The sequence below is a fragment of the Hippichthys cyanospilos genome, chromosome 18 (assembly GCF_059441005.1).
Source record: "Hippichthys cyanospilos isolate Australia breed blue-spotted pipefish chromosome 18, RoL_Hcya_1.0, whole genome shotgun sequence".
Taxonomy (NCBI): Eukaryota; Metazoa; Chordata; class Actinopteri; order Syngnathiformes; family Syngnathidae; genus Hippichthys; species Hippichthys cyanospilos.
The window spans coordinates 10,808,436-10,826,522 of record NC_142386.1 but is presented as its reverse complement, the minus strand read 5'-3'; the positions used below and the strand labels follow the sequence as shown (position 1 = coordinate 10,826,522).

Sequence of the window (18,087 nt, the reverse complement as noted above, 5' to 3'; positions counted from 1 at the left end):
AGCAATGCGGATATGGCAGCAACAGCCGTTCAATACGCTATGTACAAATTGGAGGCAGCAATAACTCAATTGCTGTAGCTAATTCACTCACGGCCCCGGGGCATGGCTCCAGAAGAGTCGGATAATGCAGTGAAGGCCCGCGGGGGATTTGTTGCCCCCACAGCCATCTCATTCAATATAGGCCAGGCATCAGTGGGTATTACTCACTGGCTAAACAAGTGGTGCGGACAGCTCAGCCTGTGTTTATGCCCAACTCACTCACTCTTGTGGACAAACTTTTTCTGAGGGGAGCAAAGGTCAAGGCATGATTCATGAGTAGCCATTGTTTTAGTCGTTTCCACCTTAAGTACAAATTATTGGCCACGAGAAAAGGTAAAGCCACTTGGCTTGAACACAAGAGCTTAGTTAAAAGAAAAAAAAATCCCCTTGTGTAGATGTAATAGGCTACTATAAAAATTGCAGTTTTGATTGGCATGGTCTGTAATTTAACAGTATTTATTATAGTGGTTGCAGTGCTGCACTACAGTACAATACATCATATTGACAGTTTTCTCAAACACAGGTCAATAAAGCAAATAAACATTTCAGAAACGCATCATCATACAGTTCTACATTAATTACTTCAGTATACGATTAACATAATTTTATTTTTCAACCATATAATTTATACCAGCAGTTCTGGATACAGTTATTTATTGGATGGCTTTATATTGTGCTGTAATGATAATCATTTTCAAAAACCAGTCGCAGAAGTTAGTTTTGAGTTATTGATTAAAAACATGTCCATTCTGGGACATGATTTTCTACAAAAACAACCTCTTCAAGGCCCTGACTTTCATTTTCTCGCAGCCAAAAGGTTAAACTTGTAATCAAACCGGATGAAAATAAAGGATTAGTAAACTATGCAAACCATTAAAAGATTAATGAGTAAAAATGCGTTTTATTCAAAACCAGAGATTTCAACTTGGCAACATTCAAACAGCAGTAATTTTGTCAGCTCTTGAACTACCCCCATATCTAATATTTCTCAATACCTCAGTTTTCATTTTCATATATATATATATATATATATATATATATATATATGATTTTACAAATCTAACTGTGGATCTAAAACGGGTCCTAATTGTGTATTATATGTATTAAATGTGTATTATATTTTTAGACTTGCGGTCTATTGCATTGTGCAAAACACCCGATAAATCTCCCCCATCAAATTTCTACGTGCTTTTGTTAAAGAACAATGTGTTAGCTGTTACAATAAAAACGTGATAATAGCGTACGCAGCTGCACTGAACTTTGACATTTATTAGATTTTTTAGTTCCAGTTCTGCCATTTTTATGCCAACTTCCCGTCATCTCATCAGTCAGGATGAATAATTAAATGTTGAATAATGTTTCTCCCGGGAGGCGTTGTGTGAAACCAGTAAATCGCTTGCCAATGACCTTTTGTTGGACCGCCGGCCTTGTTGTGTATCCAAGCGGAATGTTGGTGCTCCTAAAAGAGCAACTGCTCATCCTAACGGGACTTTAATGAGGAAATATGGCTGGGGCCAAACAGACGTGGTAGTGATGATGAAGTGTTGACTTATGATAACATACATCTGAATGTAAAAAAAAAGCGGATTTTACAAGCATGCAAAACGATTTTGAATTTCCTTTGGGAGTGTTTCCGTGTTTCAGTATTTTTCATGACGTTTAAAAATGGCGCCCTTTCTAATTTATCACAGAACTCAACCTTTAAGCTCTGAAAGGATCTCCAGGAGCAATAGGTATTAGCCCTCATTATGTTTTGCTGCACGGGCTTCCAATTGATATATTGATCAGCTCCAAAGCGCTGTAATGATCTTTCTCTTTTCTTTGCCCTGTAGGGCGAAAAGAGACTTTAAGAGCCATTTAGGACAAGCCTCCGTCACCTTTTGTATTGTAATTTGGTTGAAAATGATTGATTATTTACATCTGCCAAGAAGGTGCTCATAATTTCTTATTGACGTGCAACTTCCTTATATTGGCAATTAAACCTGGTTGTTTTTCAGATTCTTCCCCGGGTGTACGTGCACATTCACAGTACCAGTCAAAAGTTTGGGAACAACTGTTAATTTAATGAGTTTTCATTATTTAAAAATGTTCTGATTTGTAGATGAGTAGTCATTGACTTTATTAAGAAATATTGATGGAAAACAAAGAACGTTTTATAATTTAGATTCATCACCGTAGGCATTGTTTGGCCAGAAACAACTTTGCACATTTGATATTTTCTTAGTCACCTATAGAATAAGGATGAAGCTTTATGAGCTGAAGTAACTCTCAGTTCACTGCTCTGCAATGTCAAAATGTAAGAGTTTGAATTTTTGGACTTCTTAGTGTGTTTAGGTGCAGTAGAATTTGAAGGTCTTTACAAACTTTTGACTGTATGTATTGACATTTTTCATACTATGAATCCACACATATATCAAAATTTGAAAAACAGAATTCATGCTGTATGAAATGGTAAAAATATAACATGTTTGTCCCATGTTAACCATTTTGAATGACATTTAGCTATTTGTTGTGGAGGTAAGGTGATCTGATATAAATTTGGCAACTAAAGTGGAAACTCCTGGCTTGATATCTCTGTCAGATTGCATCACATCAGGTTTAATATGTTGCCCTTATGTACTTTTGCTAAAAGGAGTTCAAGTTTCATCCACATCCATATTTCCTTCTCTGATCCAAGAGAACCAAATGTTAATACCACATTTGTTCACTCATTGAGTTCACAGATGACAAATGTTTAAACTTGGCAGGGGTCTGTTTAATGTCAGTTTTTAGGGGACTTCATTCTATAGCCACAGAATTTCACATGGGCTGTGGGACACTTTTGCTATTTTTCCTCATTTAAAAGGGCTTCCTAGCAGTGCATCTTATTTCATACCTTGACTTAAGAAACTTTGAATGTTAAAAGTACTTATCTTCTAACCCATTAGTGCTCAAGCAATGATTTAATATGTACAAAGAGCCCTGACATAGGCACAGCCACAACCTCAATAAGATTATTTAGGCTCGCACAATAGTCCAAACTTGGGTTGCAGACTCAAACGCTGCATTCGCTGACGGTGGGAAGTTAGAATTATCTCACTTGGATTGTCCCAGTACCCACCTCAAAGCATTTGAGGTTAACGTAAACTTATTTTATCGTATGCAAAACCTCATAGTTCAAAGTGACGTTTAAGTGCACATTTCCTAGTTGGATGTCAGACTTCCCAACTTCCTTGAAAGCAGCATAAACACTTGAAAGGCAATAGACAAACAGCTATTGTTTTAAAAATAGACCCAACACTGACTTCATTTTGACTCGAAATATAAGAAAAGTGTAAATCTATATGGCAAATAAAATAAATCAGCTGCACATGTGATAAAAAGTTGTTAAGGAATATTTGTTAAGTTGTTAAGTTGTTAAGAGAATATTTAGCAATAATGAAGACTGGTACGTCATTGCCAAAGTGCTCATTGTAACCATGAATGATTACTTCATTAATGTGAGTTAGGAAAAAACAACATCACAATGTGTTATACCTTTTTTTCAGGGTCAAATGTTAACGACATTGTTGCTCCGATGTTAATGTTCCAGATGATTTCACTGTAATATTTATTGATACGTTTTTTGTAGATGATGAGCTTATTGATAGTCGCTGCGGCGAGCGAGCAGGGGGGGGCGGCCTGAAATGTTTTCTTTCTCCTGTGGGGGACTTTGCAAAAAAAAAAAAAAGAAAAGCACTGGGCTGTATACGGTGTGGATTTGTTCATTGTCTGTTCCCATATTTCAAGTTGAAGTCTGTCCGAATTCACCTCTCTGTGTTTTCCTGCCCGTAACACTTGTGTGCTCCTTCCCAGATGTCCTGCTGGATACTTTGGCCCGCGATGCTCAAAGACTGAACCCCTGCGATTGCACATGCCCAATCCTTTCAAAAGTATGTTCACTTGATATGAGCAGCTGAGAACAGAGACACAGTTGTCACTGGATTACCTCTGTGGAGTCCCGCCGAACTCCCCCCCGCTACTCCTCCGCACACCCCGAACACCCAGCCCTCTTTTTCTGTCTTCTCTTTTTCCTCCCCCCCTTCTCAGGTCAACACGCACCGGGCCGTGCACACTGGTGTCACCCATGGGAACGTTTTGGCTCTGCTGTCCATTAGTCGAGCTGTTGGTCTAATTCTCTGCCTCTCTCTCTCTCCCTTCCCTCCCCCACACCCCCACCACACCCTTATTCTTGCGCACCCTTCCTCCTCCTCTTCCTCTCTCTTTTTGTGGCTTTCAGGTGTCCAAATGACTTTACTGGTGATCGGTGTCAAACCTACGTTATGGCACGTTTCTACCGTATGTCAACTTCCTCTTCTGTCAGACTCCCCTCGAGTCACATGTGCATGTGTAGACTAGATATTAGTCTCCCAACAGTCGTGTGTCGTCTCAGTCTGTCCAAGACCCCTAGATAAGCAGACACGTGTATTGTGCGCTGTGTTGTTTGCATGCATATTATTGGAATAACCGCTACTACTGTTAGTTTTTGTCAAGTGTCGGCTGAATACAACAGTTAAAATAACATGCTTTTAGTCCAGCTACTAATAATGCTTGCTCATGTTAAGTGGCAATCATGTTCATCTTTAGTCCTGTTGGCATCCAAGCAGTACAGTTTGGTGTAATTTCAATTATTCTATAAATCTTACCCATATGTGTCCTTTGAGCCACTAATGGCTCTAGAATGGTAAACATGTGGGGAGTCAGACCTGCAATTTGTTCCTTAGTAAACAAAAAAATAAATGGAATTAAAAGGAATGAATTGGAAAGCCACCACATCATATCACCTTTTTTTAATATGTCATATCAGAGTAAAGGACTCAGAGAGCGCCCTACATGGTCAAAATAATAGCAAAGCTATCTACATTTACTGCTCTTTCAGAAACGAACCAAACTGTACTGCTTGGTTAGAAATGGGTCATGTTGATTTTTTTTTTCTTCTTTTGTAGCATTAGAACTATCCACAAATGGAAAGACTTAATTTTACCTACTAAACTTTCCAAACAAAAGAAAAAAAAATCAACAGGCTCTCTGTCATATCATCATGTTTGGATAAAGCTCTTCGTTTTACTCAATACAACCATGTTAAAGTAATTTTAACATTTCTAGTGAATAGCAAGACAACTAATTTCCATGAAATTTTGTAAAGCGGTAGAATGTGAGCCAAGGTGGTTAGGTGAAAAAGATGCAGAAAGACGAATCTATTATTTTATACTCATATATGGCACCTCCTGTTGTGTGGTTCCCAGAAAGTCGTTTCATTTTGCAAGGCCAGAATTAACTCTCTATCACACCATGCAGCAATAATTAATCAAATGTGGCTTCATAACATCAGACAAAGGTTTGTGTTGTAGTACTTTTTTGCTAGCGTTTGCTTCAAAGGTTTGGCTACTCCATCTACATTCCAGGAAACTGGGATGTCAGAAATTGCAGACCTGACAGGGAAACGAGCATTGCAGTCGGTTAAAGTCAAGGGTTCCAAGTAGCAAAGTCGGGGGCAAATTGACCTCACTGAGATTCAGGAATGACAGTGGTGGGAAAATTTTACAAAAAGGGAATCACTGTACTGGACCCATTACATGCAGTATACAGTGCCTAGTATATTACGGCAGTCAAATTTAAAGCATTAACTGCAGGAATTTATTGTAAAGACGTTTTACTTTGAAAAGTTACTCAACAGGTCCTCGGAACAATAAAAAGAAGGCATGTTCAAAACATGTATTGGTTGTACATTTCTGGCTTGCCATCTCAGAACAGAACACCCTGTTCAAGTTATACCAACAGGGACTCACAAATCCTGTTGGAGTGTGAAACTAAACTCATGAGGAGAACTAAACCGATAAAACTGATACATTTTTAGGAGTGTCTTTATGAGAAAAAAAGTTGTATTTATTAATTTACCAGAAAGGAACCATATTAAAGGATCAAAGAAAGCAATTACAACTCTCTCTAGAAAATATTTTTTAAATCAATGATTTTATGGTAAGTCAATGATTTACTCAAGTAAATATCTGTTAAAAGATTCGTTCAAAATAGGTGTTGAAAAATGTGATTAATCATGGTTAATTATAGAACATTTTTCATTGCTGCAGCACTAAATGGCTTGCCCATCTATTTTCATGCGAACTTGCTGGTAAAAAGTATTTTGTAAATGATCAAGGTTTCAAGTAAAATAATAACTTGCTGCTTTTCAAAGATCTGTTCACAAGCAAAACAAATACAATCTTATATTATCCTACATATTTTTTTTCTTTTACTTTGTTTTGTAGGGTGTGGCTTATCAGTGGAAAATTTATGAATAAAGTATTTTTGAATATATGTCAAAATGCAGTATTTAGGACTGCATCCAATCTTATGATGTACATTCAGTGGTTATAAAGAAAACTCAGAATTTACCTTATGGATTACAAATCAGGTGCTTTTTTGAATTGTATTTTTGCCAGTGTCATGTCCTCACACGTCAATCTGGCTTTAATTTATGCAGTTTGTTGTTGCTGTCAAAGTTTCGCAAAACTGACCATTTGTTTGGCAAACGTGAGTATCATTGGCTCAACGTTGTCCTCCGCATTCATTCTCAGCCTATGGCCAACGTAACGCACTTGACGTGCTGTTTTTTCTTTTTTGGCAGAAGAAAACGTGGTGTGTGGGAGAATGCAGCTCTCTCTGCATTCAATTTAACTTTGCTGCAGCTGTGCGACGGTATCAAGGACAGAATTTATCTCTGGTTCTCATCCAGCTGCATGAACACATTCCAGGCTTTAGCAACGTTTTTGGATCTTGAGCATTAGGGTCCTTTTTGGAAATTTTATGACAACGTGGTCAGTATTAATGTCATCTCGAAAGATTAGCATTAGCAGTACCGCCATACAGGGGCCACCACCTTCCACATTTCTGCAATGTGAGCTCACAATGATAAGCCACCATTTCATCATTATATTTAAAAGATGACTATTAACCTGTGGTTCTTCAAACATGCTGATCCACACTAAAAATCCAGCTCTTGGAAAAGTCACATTCGAACATGATGGATGTAGCGATTAGCCTTCCAAGTGAACTTTAAGACACTGTTGATATTCCGCATTTTCCCCTCTCAATTATGACAATAAATCACATTTTCTCCCGCCGAGCGCGCAGCCAACAGGCACTCGCAGGCACATGCGCGCACGCACATCCATTCCGCACTTAAAGACCTGCTTCCTGCAGGGGCACCACCCATCCCCAGGAGATAGCCTATCCCGCATAGCGGGAGGATGGCTTCTGCTCCTCTTGGCTTAACGAGAGCGTGTTGTCCAAAAAACAGCTGGGACTTGCTCCCGCACAAACCTGAGCCTGAGATATCAGCTTGGTTGGTTGGTTGGTTGGTTACTGCAGCCCTGACATTATTACTCCTATCCAGGCTGGTCGTTTCAATTATGCTACAATACGCTTGTTTAAACCCGGCATGGATGTGTTCGATGGTGTGATTTCGCCCGATTGGTAGCAAATTTAAGGAGACAGGATGTCATGATTAAAAGCTTATTTGTGTTTGTGTTTTGCATGCTGCCCATTGTTACATGTTGCTAACAATGTCTGACTGTTACTAAGTTAAATAAGTGTTCACTACATTTTGTCAGTTTGCCTCACTTTATGTTAAATGGTGCCTCTTTCATAATCTGCTCTTTTTTGTTGTTTTTCTTCCAACTATCAACTTTCTGCCACGGCAGATCATCTTGGGATTGAATTTATGGGTATGGAACGATCCATTTTGATTCTCAGCCCTGCATAGATACTAAAAAAAAAAAAAAAAAGTTTAAAAATCATTTTGACATGCATCTGTTCCATCTGTGGTGTGACCTGCAAATCATACCACCCCCTGGATTAACCAATCAACCCCCCCCTCTCGGTGAAACGCTCTTGTTAGAGTGTAGCAACCCTGCAACTGATTCTCCATCAAACATGATTAACATGGATGTCATCACCTGCACCTCTCGACGTGCATCGAGTCGACCGTCTGACTCACATATCGCCTATTCCTTTTTTTGTTTCCTCATTCCATCCTTAACAAGCATGCTATATCATGTTTGTAGCTGCCAGATGCCTTTCAATCCGGCCTGCTTTCTTTTTGCTTCCCTTTCTATTACCTCTAGAGATTTAGTACCTGTGTCTTGCCTCACTCTGTGATAAGTAGAGCTGAAATTTGCCTATGAAGTAGAAGAAATTTACGCTGTTTATCTTTCAAGGAGTGGTTGTTGATATGAGCATGCAAGCGCTACATTTAGAGCCCCCGGTCATGATTTGCTTGTGTTTGCTGCTATATCCGTCCTCCTTTTGACAGTTCTCATTTTCATCAAGCTTTTCCAAAAAAGTACTTAAGCGATTTGAGGGCGAAATGAACACGAGCAAGTGAATTTACGCACCACGAGGCTGTGGTCTCAGGGGAATGGAAGAGGAAATGGTTCATAAAAGTGGAGCATGTTATCACATTCAAACTGGACACGTTGCAATCGCGTCGAATTGCATGAACTGCTGCTGTGGCACGTTGAGAAAAATGGTGGCTACGCCACATTATACAAGCAAAAATTAAAAATTTGATCACGTGGTCATATTATTTACTGGATTATTTAGTGGGTTTGTATGAAATTACATTTAATTTTTAGTAGCAATCGATTAGAACTAAAATCTGAAGAATTGGGGGGGGAGCATTTCTTTGGACTCTTGTTATATGTTCATAATTTGGACCTTGACATCAGTTTTGCTTGAAAAAAAAAAGTTAACCGCCACAGTTGCTTATTTAGAAAAGCTCAGCAGTGGGGAAAAAATAAATAAATCACTAGCAACAAATGGCATTTTCTGTCTACATCTCGGGTCATTTAAAAATGCACAATGTGCCACAAATGATCTTAGTTTGGACCCCAATAGCCAAAGTTATATTAAATGTTTTTGGAAAATAAAGAAAAAAATCTTTTCAGTACACTATAGTAGTTTCCTTTTGATGTTGTAACAAAAAAAAACAGGTGCGTAAAGCAGTATGCAAAAGGAAAGAGCTCATATAAATTAGGTGTGTCAAAATAGCAGATTTATTGCCATCAATCATTTTGCTCATAATTAAAGTATTCCTTTAATTGCATGAATCTAATTGTTAATCTTCAACTTTGCTTTCTATAGGCTGATTGGATCCAATTGTATGCGTCTGGCCCAGATAACATGTTGTTTTGCACATCTTGGTATTTTCCCAGTCAGATTTAGAATGCGGACGAAGCTTTATAACCAATTCACAGCTGTGTATTTTCAAGAATTTCTTGACCTTACAATGTTTGAAACAGTTTGAATTTGAAGGCATTTCCACACTTTTAACCGGTACCGTATACGTATTCTGTAGGCTCAATGACGTCAATTGGCTTGAAAGCTTATATAGGAATTGCACAAATGTAAGATGTTTATTACTGTACATTATTTATCTGCAGTAATTCAACCTCCTTTCCCCTGAGGAGGGAGTGAAGTCTAACCCTCAAACTCACGCAAGCGCTTCTCTGGAAAAGCTCCCAAATTTTAATGTTGTCTTTGTGATGATGTAACACATGAATAGTCATGGCTGGTAAAAAGTGCTTTAAAGTTCATAGTGTAGATATGCAGCATAAAGAAGGAATCTGCTTATGAAGATATTGACTGGTTCGTGTGTATTTTATTGTATGGACAGAGGCAGAAGAGCTCTACCAGAAGCGGGTCCTGACAATCACGGGTATTTGTGTGGCTCTCTTGGTGGTGGGCATCGTTTGTGTGGTTGCCTACTGTAAAACCAAGTAAGTTGTGCGCTAAAATGCCCCTCCAAGTCCTTCTTCAACATCTTTTGTATAAAGTGCGATAAGTGACCAAGACCTTCTCAACAGGAAACAAAGAAAGAAGATGCACCATCATCTGAGACAGAATGTGTGTCCAGAACACCCCAATCGAAGCCTAGCTAACGGACCCAACCACCCAGGACCAGGACCAGAGGAAATCCCCATGGTAGACGTGAGTTTTGGAAGAAAGGTTTCTTCACTTTTAATTTTGAGCTCTTTATCGGGCAGGAAATTATATTTGCATCCCAACCTTTTTATGCCCCCACAACTTGAAATCCTATTTATATCAAATATAAAAATGATAAACAGAATTCAAGCAAAACATTTGAATACTGATATATTTGCTGAAATGGGGCGATACTCTCTCTGGAACTGAAGTTACCCTCGTGGTCGCGGCAATCGCACCTCAACTAAATATCGTCCGAAGCCTAAAAAAGATGGTCCAGAGTTTTTCTCTTTGTCCGGCATGCCGCTCTCCTTGTTGCACCTCCACACTCGAAACTTGCCAGTAACAATTGTGAAGAGGATCGAGTTGCTGCCGGAACATGCCGCTGTTGATTCTTTTGGGCCAAACTGCCCATATAAAACCATGACTGTCGATGTTTAATGACGAGCAGTGGTTTAGTTTAAGCAAAAGCATATTAATTTGCTGCTGCACAAGAGCAAATATTAACAGGATGTTAGCCTGGTTCAGACTCCACTTTAGAATGAGCGTTGAAATGTTATTGCAGTACATCGAGTGGGTGCTACAATAAAGTAGTGACATATATACCAAAAGTACTGGAAAACATATATGTATATACTGTATATTAAGCCCCATGTATGAATACTATGGGGCCTTAAGTGGTAATACAAATAGAATTGCAATCATATGAACATTATTTTAATCTAGTACATATCAAAGAACGTCCCAGCAACTGAACGAGTCATACGGCCTGCGACAGAAGGATCCTTCCCCATCAGTCACACCTCTTCCAGATCTCACAATTCTTCCACACGAGCCCATTCATCAACTCACAGGTGAGCGTGGTTCCAGTGTATAATTTCCAAATGACTCTAGAAGCGTTGTGATGTGAGCCTTACTCAGTTTGTGTGGGTTTTTTTTGGTTGTTTGTTTCTTTTCAGACCCGAAGAACGGACGTGGAGCCTGGAACATTCGGACAGTGTCCTCTCTGACTCACCGGGGATGATGTCATCATCAGTGGGGACCAGTAAATGCAGCAGCCCTGCATGCATGGAGGCACGGGCCCGGCGGGCTGCACACTGTGCTTACAATGACCCCCATCGGCCGGCCCTCCAATATGGGGACTCCTTTGACTCCCTGGGAGACTCTCCGCATAGCGACAGGTGGGAATGAGGCCCCTGTGGCTCATCTTTGGTGGTGGAAGATGAACAATGTGTCACATGGCAATGAATGTAGTCATTTGGCATGTGTGACTTTATCTTCAGGGTTGCCAAACAACTGTCAAACAAACACAGCATGTGCATTCAATAGCATTCACAGCACAACAACAAGAACCTGTATAAATTGTCGTCATCAATCTCGACAAGTTACGTCTTGCATTTTGTGTGTTTGACTTCTTTAGCCGTATACTCTATGTGTCAACGGGACCAGACTAGATCGAGTATGCGCCCGTGAATTGGGCCTCGAATTGCTATGCACGGCCTGATTACATAACCGACATCCCCTCAGAGTCCTGTAACAAATAACATGGGCCTCATCCGTTAAGGCAACAGCTACTGCATCAGCAAAATCAGTTCCACTGTGGAAATCTCTCAGGCTCTCTTGGCCTTAGTGTATAGAGCTTCCTAAAGGCTCATCACGCTTCAAAGATCCACAGCCATGCGCCATCAACGAAAGGCAACCTCTTGCCTCTCAAAAGTGTTGCGTGGGTGTATTGGTGGAACATGAGATCCGTCAAGATCAATGCAAGAGGTGTAGGAAATGTATTTCACAAAGGCGAATCTCAAATATTTTCTTTCAAATATTATAAAACAACTTTAGTTTTAGAGTTTAAAAGTAGTTCACTGGGTCACTGTAATGTGCTTGTGCAGTAGTTTCAATTCAAAGCCCGAGGATGCAATTTTGTCAAGTTGATGTGACCTGCTTCTCTTATGACTTTTTCTTTTTTCATTGTTTTACTGAAAATACAAACAAAAAATACTTGAAGCAAAACTTTTTTGCTCCACACTTCACATTTTTAAACTGAATTTTTCAAGCACCGAAATCAGCAACCATGTTTCCCTAAATAAAAAAATAAAAAAAACATCTGCAATCCATCAGCATTACCTAAAATATACACAATATTAAAGCACTTAATAAAAAAAAAAGAAATGGGCCTTTAATGGATCTTTGGGGAACATCAGAAGATGATGATGATGTTAACACAGCTGGATCACAGCTGTGTTATGCAACTGAAACAGCTCTCAATTAAACGACAACACATACTTGATATTTTGTCTTTAGGAGCATCTATGGAGAAACCATGCTGACCTTTCTGTGAGGTTACTTTGACTGAAAGATTGTATACACGCTACACTAACAGGGCTTGATACTGCGAATTGACACTTGCAAATTTGACCAAATTTACAGTGTGTGCTGGTACAACAAATTGTCTTGTGTACATGGATGTGACATCATCTATTTATTGATGTGATGCACACCATGAAATAAAAGACATGCCAAGAGAGCCACACCAATACATCGTAACACACTGCCAAATATATACACAGCAAATAATATGATGATGGATGATAATGAAGGAGCTATAGCAGTCTTTTATTTTGAAGTGGGCTGTCGCGATGATGGTGTCATATTGGCTAGCTTGACTCATCCTAAGGACTCCAATTTTCTTGCCATCACATCACACAGCTAGCAAAATCAACATACCCCCATGAAATCTTATTTAATCACTGATTAAGGACGCTAAGAAACCGCTAGTCATTTACGCTGTCACTGTGTGATATGGAACAAGTGTTGAGTATTAGCGCTAGGTGCTAACATGATACGCGTGGTGCATTCAAATGCAGTCTGACAATCTGAGAGAAAAGTATTTCATCAATGCATTAAACGTTATTAAATGGAAATATCTGAACAATGCGGGATTCCTATCCATCTTTAAAAGCTGAAATCCCTTTGCTATTGTGCTTAATTTCAAAGAATGACATATTCAAATAAGTTGGCTTTTTTTTCGTTCTAGTGGTTGGTATTCCAATGATTCAAAATAAAGTATAAATCTGCCGTTGTATAGCAATGATTCAGAAGAAAGAATTATTCTTTTCTTTGTCATGTTTACTTACTCCCCAAAAATAAGCAGGTCCCCTTTAATTTAAACAGGCGGAGACGTCAACACTGTAAGAGCTACCCCTCTTCATTAAAGAAAGTAGTTCCCATAAAAGCAAAGCGTTTTTCAGTCTCCTTTTAGTTATATAAAATAATTGACTTGTTTTGTCAACCGCTGTTTCCTCAGAGACACCCTGCTATTGTAAATGTAATATTTTGCAACTATGAATCTCGAGTCAACTGCCTATCTTCACAACATATAAAACTCAAATTGAGATGACTATGCATCAGCGAATATGGTCAGGGCGTACCCCCCGAAAAAGTGTGCCGTGGGGCGCGACACTGAAAGAGTTCTCAGCACCACAACGAGTGAAGGCCGAGTGCCTGCCGCATCTTGGCAGTCACCAAATATGAACGCGTTTCCTCCCTTCCTCCCAACAGATATGTGTCGGCCCTAACGACACCAGCTCGCCTGTCGCCGGTGGATTTCCATTACTCGTTGCCCCCGCAGGTGCCTACCTTCCAGATCACCTCGCCCAACGCCAGCCACGCCATGTCCCTCCCCCCCGCCGTCCACAACCCGTACCCCCCGGAAGACAACCAGCCTCTGCTGCGCCGCTACCAGGTGCCCCTCCACGAGGCCCAGTGCCAGGAGGCCTACCGGCAGCAGCGGCGCGCCTACCCCGCCGACGGCAGGGGCAGCCTGCCCTCCAGCCCCTACCGGCTGGCGGAGGACGAAGACTATGAGACCACCCAGGAGTATCTCTCCTCCAGGGAGCAACCAAAGAGAAGCGGTTCCGGCGCGCCCGATAGCAGACGCTGGAGGAGATCCAGACTGAACGGCCACGTGGCCCCGCGCGGATACGAGGCCTCCCGGGACTACGGCTCCCGGAGCTGCCTAACGGCGAGCGAGTCGGAGGAGGACGGCGAGAGCACGCCCTTCCTCAGTATGCAGAACATGAGCGCTGAGCCCTCCACCATCTACAGGCCGGCGGACAGTCGGACTCCTCAGTCGTCGGGGCGGCACGGCGGCCACGGCAACGTGCAAACAAGACTCACGCACTCCCGCTCCAAAGGGGACGCTGCGGCCCATTAGACAGTGACAACAACAAAGTCAATATAGTATAGACCTGCATCTATAAGAAATATTTTTATTTTATATAACTGACAGATATTCTAAACAAATGAAATATTTATTTTCATTTTAGCAAAAGTTGTCTACTAGTTAACAGCAAAGACTTTTTTATAGGGAAAACTCTATTTATATGTACATTTTGATTTACAGCATAAAAAAGATGTGCCAGTTTTTTCACAATGTAAAAGAAAAAAAAAAGTAATATTGTGGTGCCTTTTGCTGTTTGCTGATGCCAGAGGGCCAGTGGAGGTTTTTGTAGCCTTTCTTATATGGACGCCTCTTTTTTTTTTTTTTTTTTTTAATACACATTAATATTTTGATTTGTTTTGTCATTTTCTCTCTGGTCGTTTTTTTTTTTTCCAAAGTTGCATCCTTTGAGGAGTCGCACCCCACTGGAATGTCCTTCCATACCACGCAATATAAACCACATTCATCACAAAGTGTATGTTTACATCAATGTAATTCACCTGTAGGGTTTATCATTTGGGAACAAATAGAATGCCTGCTTGATGAATATCATGTAGATTGTTTTTGCCATCTGATTTATGCGTGTGTGTGTGTGTGTGTGTGTGTGTATGTGTGTGTCATCCTGCTTGCATGCATTGTTATGAGTTCCAATGGTTGATATAGTTGCATCAACCCTGAGGGTTTGCCAGTGTGCATCAAAAATACACTCCCAGCACCACAGAGTAGGCGCAGGTGAAGCTGCGGTAGGTTCCGTTAAGTTATGCAGGTCATTGCTTGATGTGTTTACAGCCCCCCCACCCCCCACCCCTCCTTTACATTTTCTGCAGGCTCCCCTCATTTTAGCCTTTTACGAGCCTCACAAATACTGAGCCGCTTGGCACAGGGTGACCCCTGCCATCAGAGTGGTAGGTGAAACAAAAAGATTGCATCTGCTTTCACTCAACCCATACCCCCCCCCCCCCCCCCCCCCCTCCCCACACACCCAATTTTGTGTCCATTCTGGTTTTTCTGGTCTCTCTTAGAGGCCGCATGGTGTCTCAGGATTTCCATAATGCCCCCCCCCCCTTTCCACCCTAATCAATTTGGGAACATCCATGTCGTCATGCGCTCCTAAAAATGCGCGTAAAGTCAAATTGGAAGAAAATAACATGGAAATAGCTGTGAAAGAAATCATACAATGCAAAAATATGCAATCTTTCTATTTTGCTGTTTGATGATGTTATTTTGTGCAATGTGTGCCTGATTTCTGTAGTGTTTAATGAAACAACATGATATACTGTCAATGCATATTTAACAGTTATTTTTCTTCGTTTAAAAAAAAGCCATCTATCGATTTTTTTCTTTGTGCACATACTCATTTTATCACTTGGTTTAGTGCGCTTCACTTTTACATGCACACTTCCAGTAACGTCAAGTAGCATCCAAATAGTTTCTCCTCCGATAGTACTGTGTACCTACCGCTTTGTCTTATTGACAGATTTAGTCGTTTCAAATTCAGCCTGATGCAAGGAATCTAATATACCCGAGCCCCCATGAAATTGCGAGCATTTGAGGAAAGCTGAAGTATTTGTCTGCTATGTTGCTTTTAAGCATTCAAATTAAAATGATTGATCTTCTAATATTTAAGAGTGCAGAGCTGGACTGGCACAAAAATTGGCCATCGGTCAGTTTTCTGTCCATATTGTAAATGGATCATGCCCTAAAAGTTGCCGGCCCAACAGGCATCTGCCCTCTTTTCCAGATGGCCAGTCCAGCCCTGTGTGGGGTCATTGCACAGTGGTTTTATTGTGGGGAATGATCTTTGCTCACGTGTCACTTGCAGGTAATTTCACAAACCTTTCCTCCTAAGCTCCTCTAATTTAAATAGCGTGATTTGGCAAAACTCACCACAATGAGGTTCTACCAGGCATGCCCTGCTACACCTTTTCATTTAAAGACCCACTTTCTCTGACTTTGCACCCCCCTGGCTTGAAACTCCTTTCCTCTGCATGTCCTTGTGGTCAAGGTTAGATGGGTGCATGGTAAAAAAAAAAAAAAAAAAGAGAGAAAAAAAGAAAAGCAGCAGACAATTCTAGTCAGTGAAAGTGTATTTCATTTAACATTCAGCAATAAAAATACAACCCCACCCCTTGCCCCTCGACATGTCATTCCTGGAATATGCTAGAAATAAAAGAAACAATGCGAGATTGTCATAGATTGTAAAATAAAATGAAAAATGATTCCAACCTGTTCATATGAGGAAAATAAATCTTTATTCATAACATTTTTATGATGTAGTTATTTCTGCAGAAATGTTTGCTCTCCATCTTGATTTATTTCTTTGCTTGAATGCACATAATTGTATGAATGTGTACCAAATTAGATTTTTGGAGGGCATTATAATATGAGGATTGGTACTTCATGAAAGGACACACAAGCTCTACTTTTTTGGAAAATTAAAAAAAACCCATCATATTTTATCCTGCAGAGAAATGGAAGCTACTCCATAAAGGTAATTTCAACTTTCAAACTAGCTTTCAGATAACTATAAATGCCCCCCCCCAAAAAAAAAAAAAAAGATAAAAAAAATCCCATATAACACACAGCATGCCTCAAAGAGATATAATGCGTTGCACAGCTATTTTTATTTAATTTTACATTGGTGAGAAGGTACCGCTAGATGGCAATACCAAATCCAAGATGAACACTTCACGCTGCTACTGGCAGGCAGGACTCCCTATTCATAAAATTGAAGTACTTACTTATACACTTTTACAATACTCCTATTGTAAAAGTGAAGAAACATGCCCAATTTATTAAAATGCTGTGTACTCCTTCAATATTATAGTATTGTAAAATTGTGCCAGTCCTCTTTTTGTCCGAGCATAGGCATGAACTCTGGTGAAGCACACGTTTTGTATAAGCAAAAGGCCAGCCGGGTTAGCAGCAAGTGGAAAGTTCAGTAAAAATATAACTGGAACAGAAGGTGATAGATGTGAAATAATGAATGAATAACATGGGTCTGGAACATGGTTGCACATGTTGCTGCAATACCACAGATATGCGCTGAGTGTCGCTCTTTCACTGCACCAAAATTCAAAACTGCTGTCAACAAAGCAACGAGGACACCTTGAACTTGAAGAAACATCTTCAAATGTGTTTTCAATAATCATCTCCAACAAGTAAGGGTTTAGACTTGTCCTGGATACTATTTTACCTGTTTCATCATCTTGTTAACTCAACAGAGTTGTGTCAATGTTTAAATTTTAACTAAACTGGAAAGTACAAATTTGCTGCCATCTCACAGTTAAGTAACATTTAGCGTTATTTGTGGCTATCGTTGGCGTTCCTTTGAGATTTTGGGGGCCACCTAATACGCATGAAACTTGATGTCTAACTTCTTTATGAGGGCGCATGTTGAGCGTTATAGTAATTTTTGCGCAACACGCTGTTCTCTAACAAGGACCAGAGCGCATTGAAGAGAACGACAAATTAAATGCACCCGTGGAACTTTATAGTGCATTTTAGGTTCAACTTGACATTTTGGGTGTAATATACGGTAGAGCGTTATTGTTTCCACTTAGGGTTACAATTGAAGCTTCCCAATCCATAGCAATATTGTTCGTGCGAGTTAATACCTTTTAGTATACAGTGTTACACATTTGTTGCACATCCGATAAACTGCTGTAGCTTGCAAATGACCATTGTCTAAGACAGTGTGCCCCTAACTTATTTTTTTGTAAAGTCCCCCCTTAGGAAAGAGAAGGCATTTTACTTCAAATAGTATCCTTTTTAACATTAACAAAACAAAACAAAATTAAAATAAACTTTCAACGAATGTTAACTTTACT

General features: G+C 40.0%; 1 protein-coding gene across 2 annotated transcripts in view; it reads left to right on the top strand.

The window, feature by feature from the left end:
- The window catches only part of nrg2a (neuregulin 2a), a 102,010-nt gene extending 85,490 nt beyond the window's left edge, over positions 1-16,520 (top strand). The window contains exons 5-11 of one of the 2 annotated variants that reach the window (XM_088440149.1): positions 4,298-4,356; positions 7,758-7,781; positions 9,731-9,833; positions 9,921-10,044; positions 10,765-10,892; positions 10,998-11,219; positions 13,597-16,520. In XM_088440149.1, coding sequence (XP_088296275.1) covers positions 4,298-4,356; positions 7,758-7,781; positions 9,731-9,833; positions 9,921-10,044; positions 10,765-10,892; positions 10,998-11,219; positions 13,597-14,251 — 1,315 coding nt within the window. In that variant the 3' untranslated portion in view covers positions 14,252-16,520. The remainder of the gene's footprint in view (positions 1-4,297; positions 4,357-7,757; positions 7,782-9,730; positions 9,834-9,920; positions 10,045-10,764; positions 10,893-10,997; positions 11,220-13,596) is intronic. The other variant, XM_088440150.1, reaches the window with a different exon arrangement.
- Positions 16,521-18,087: the final 1,567 nt, after the last annotated feature.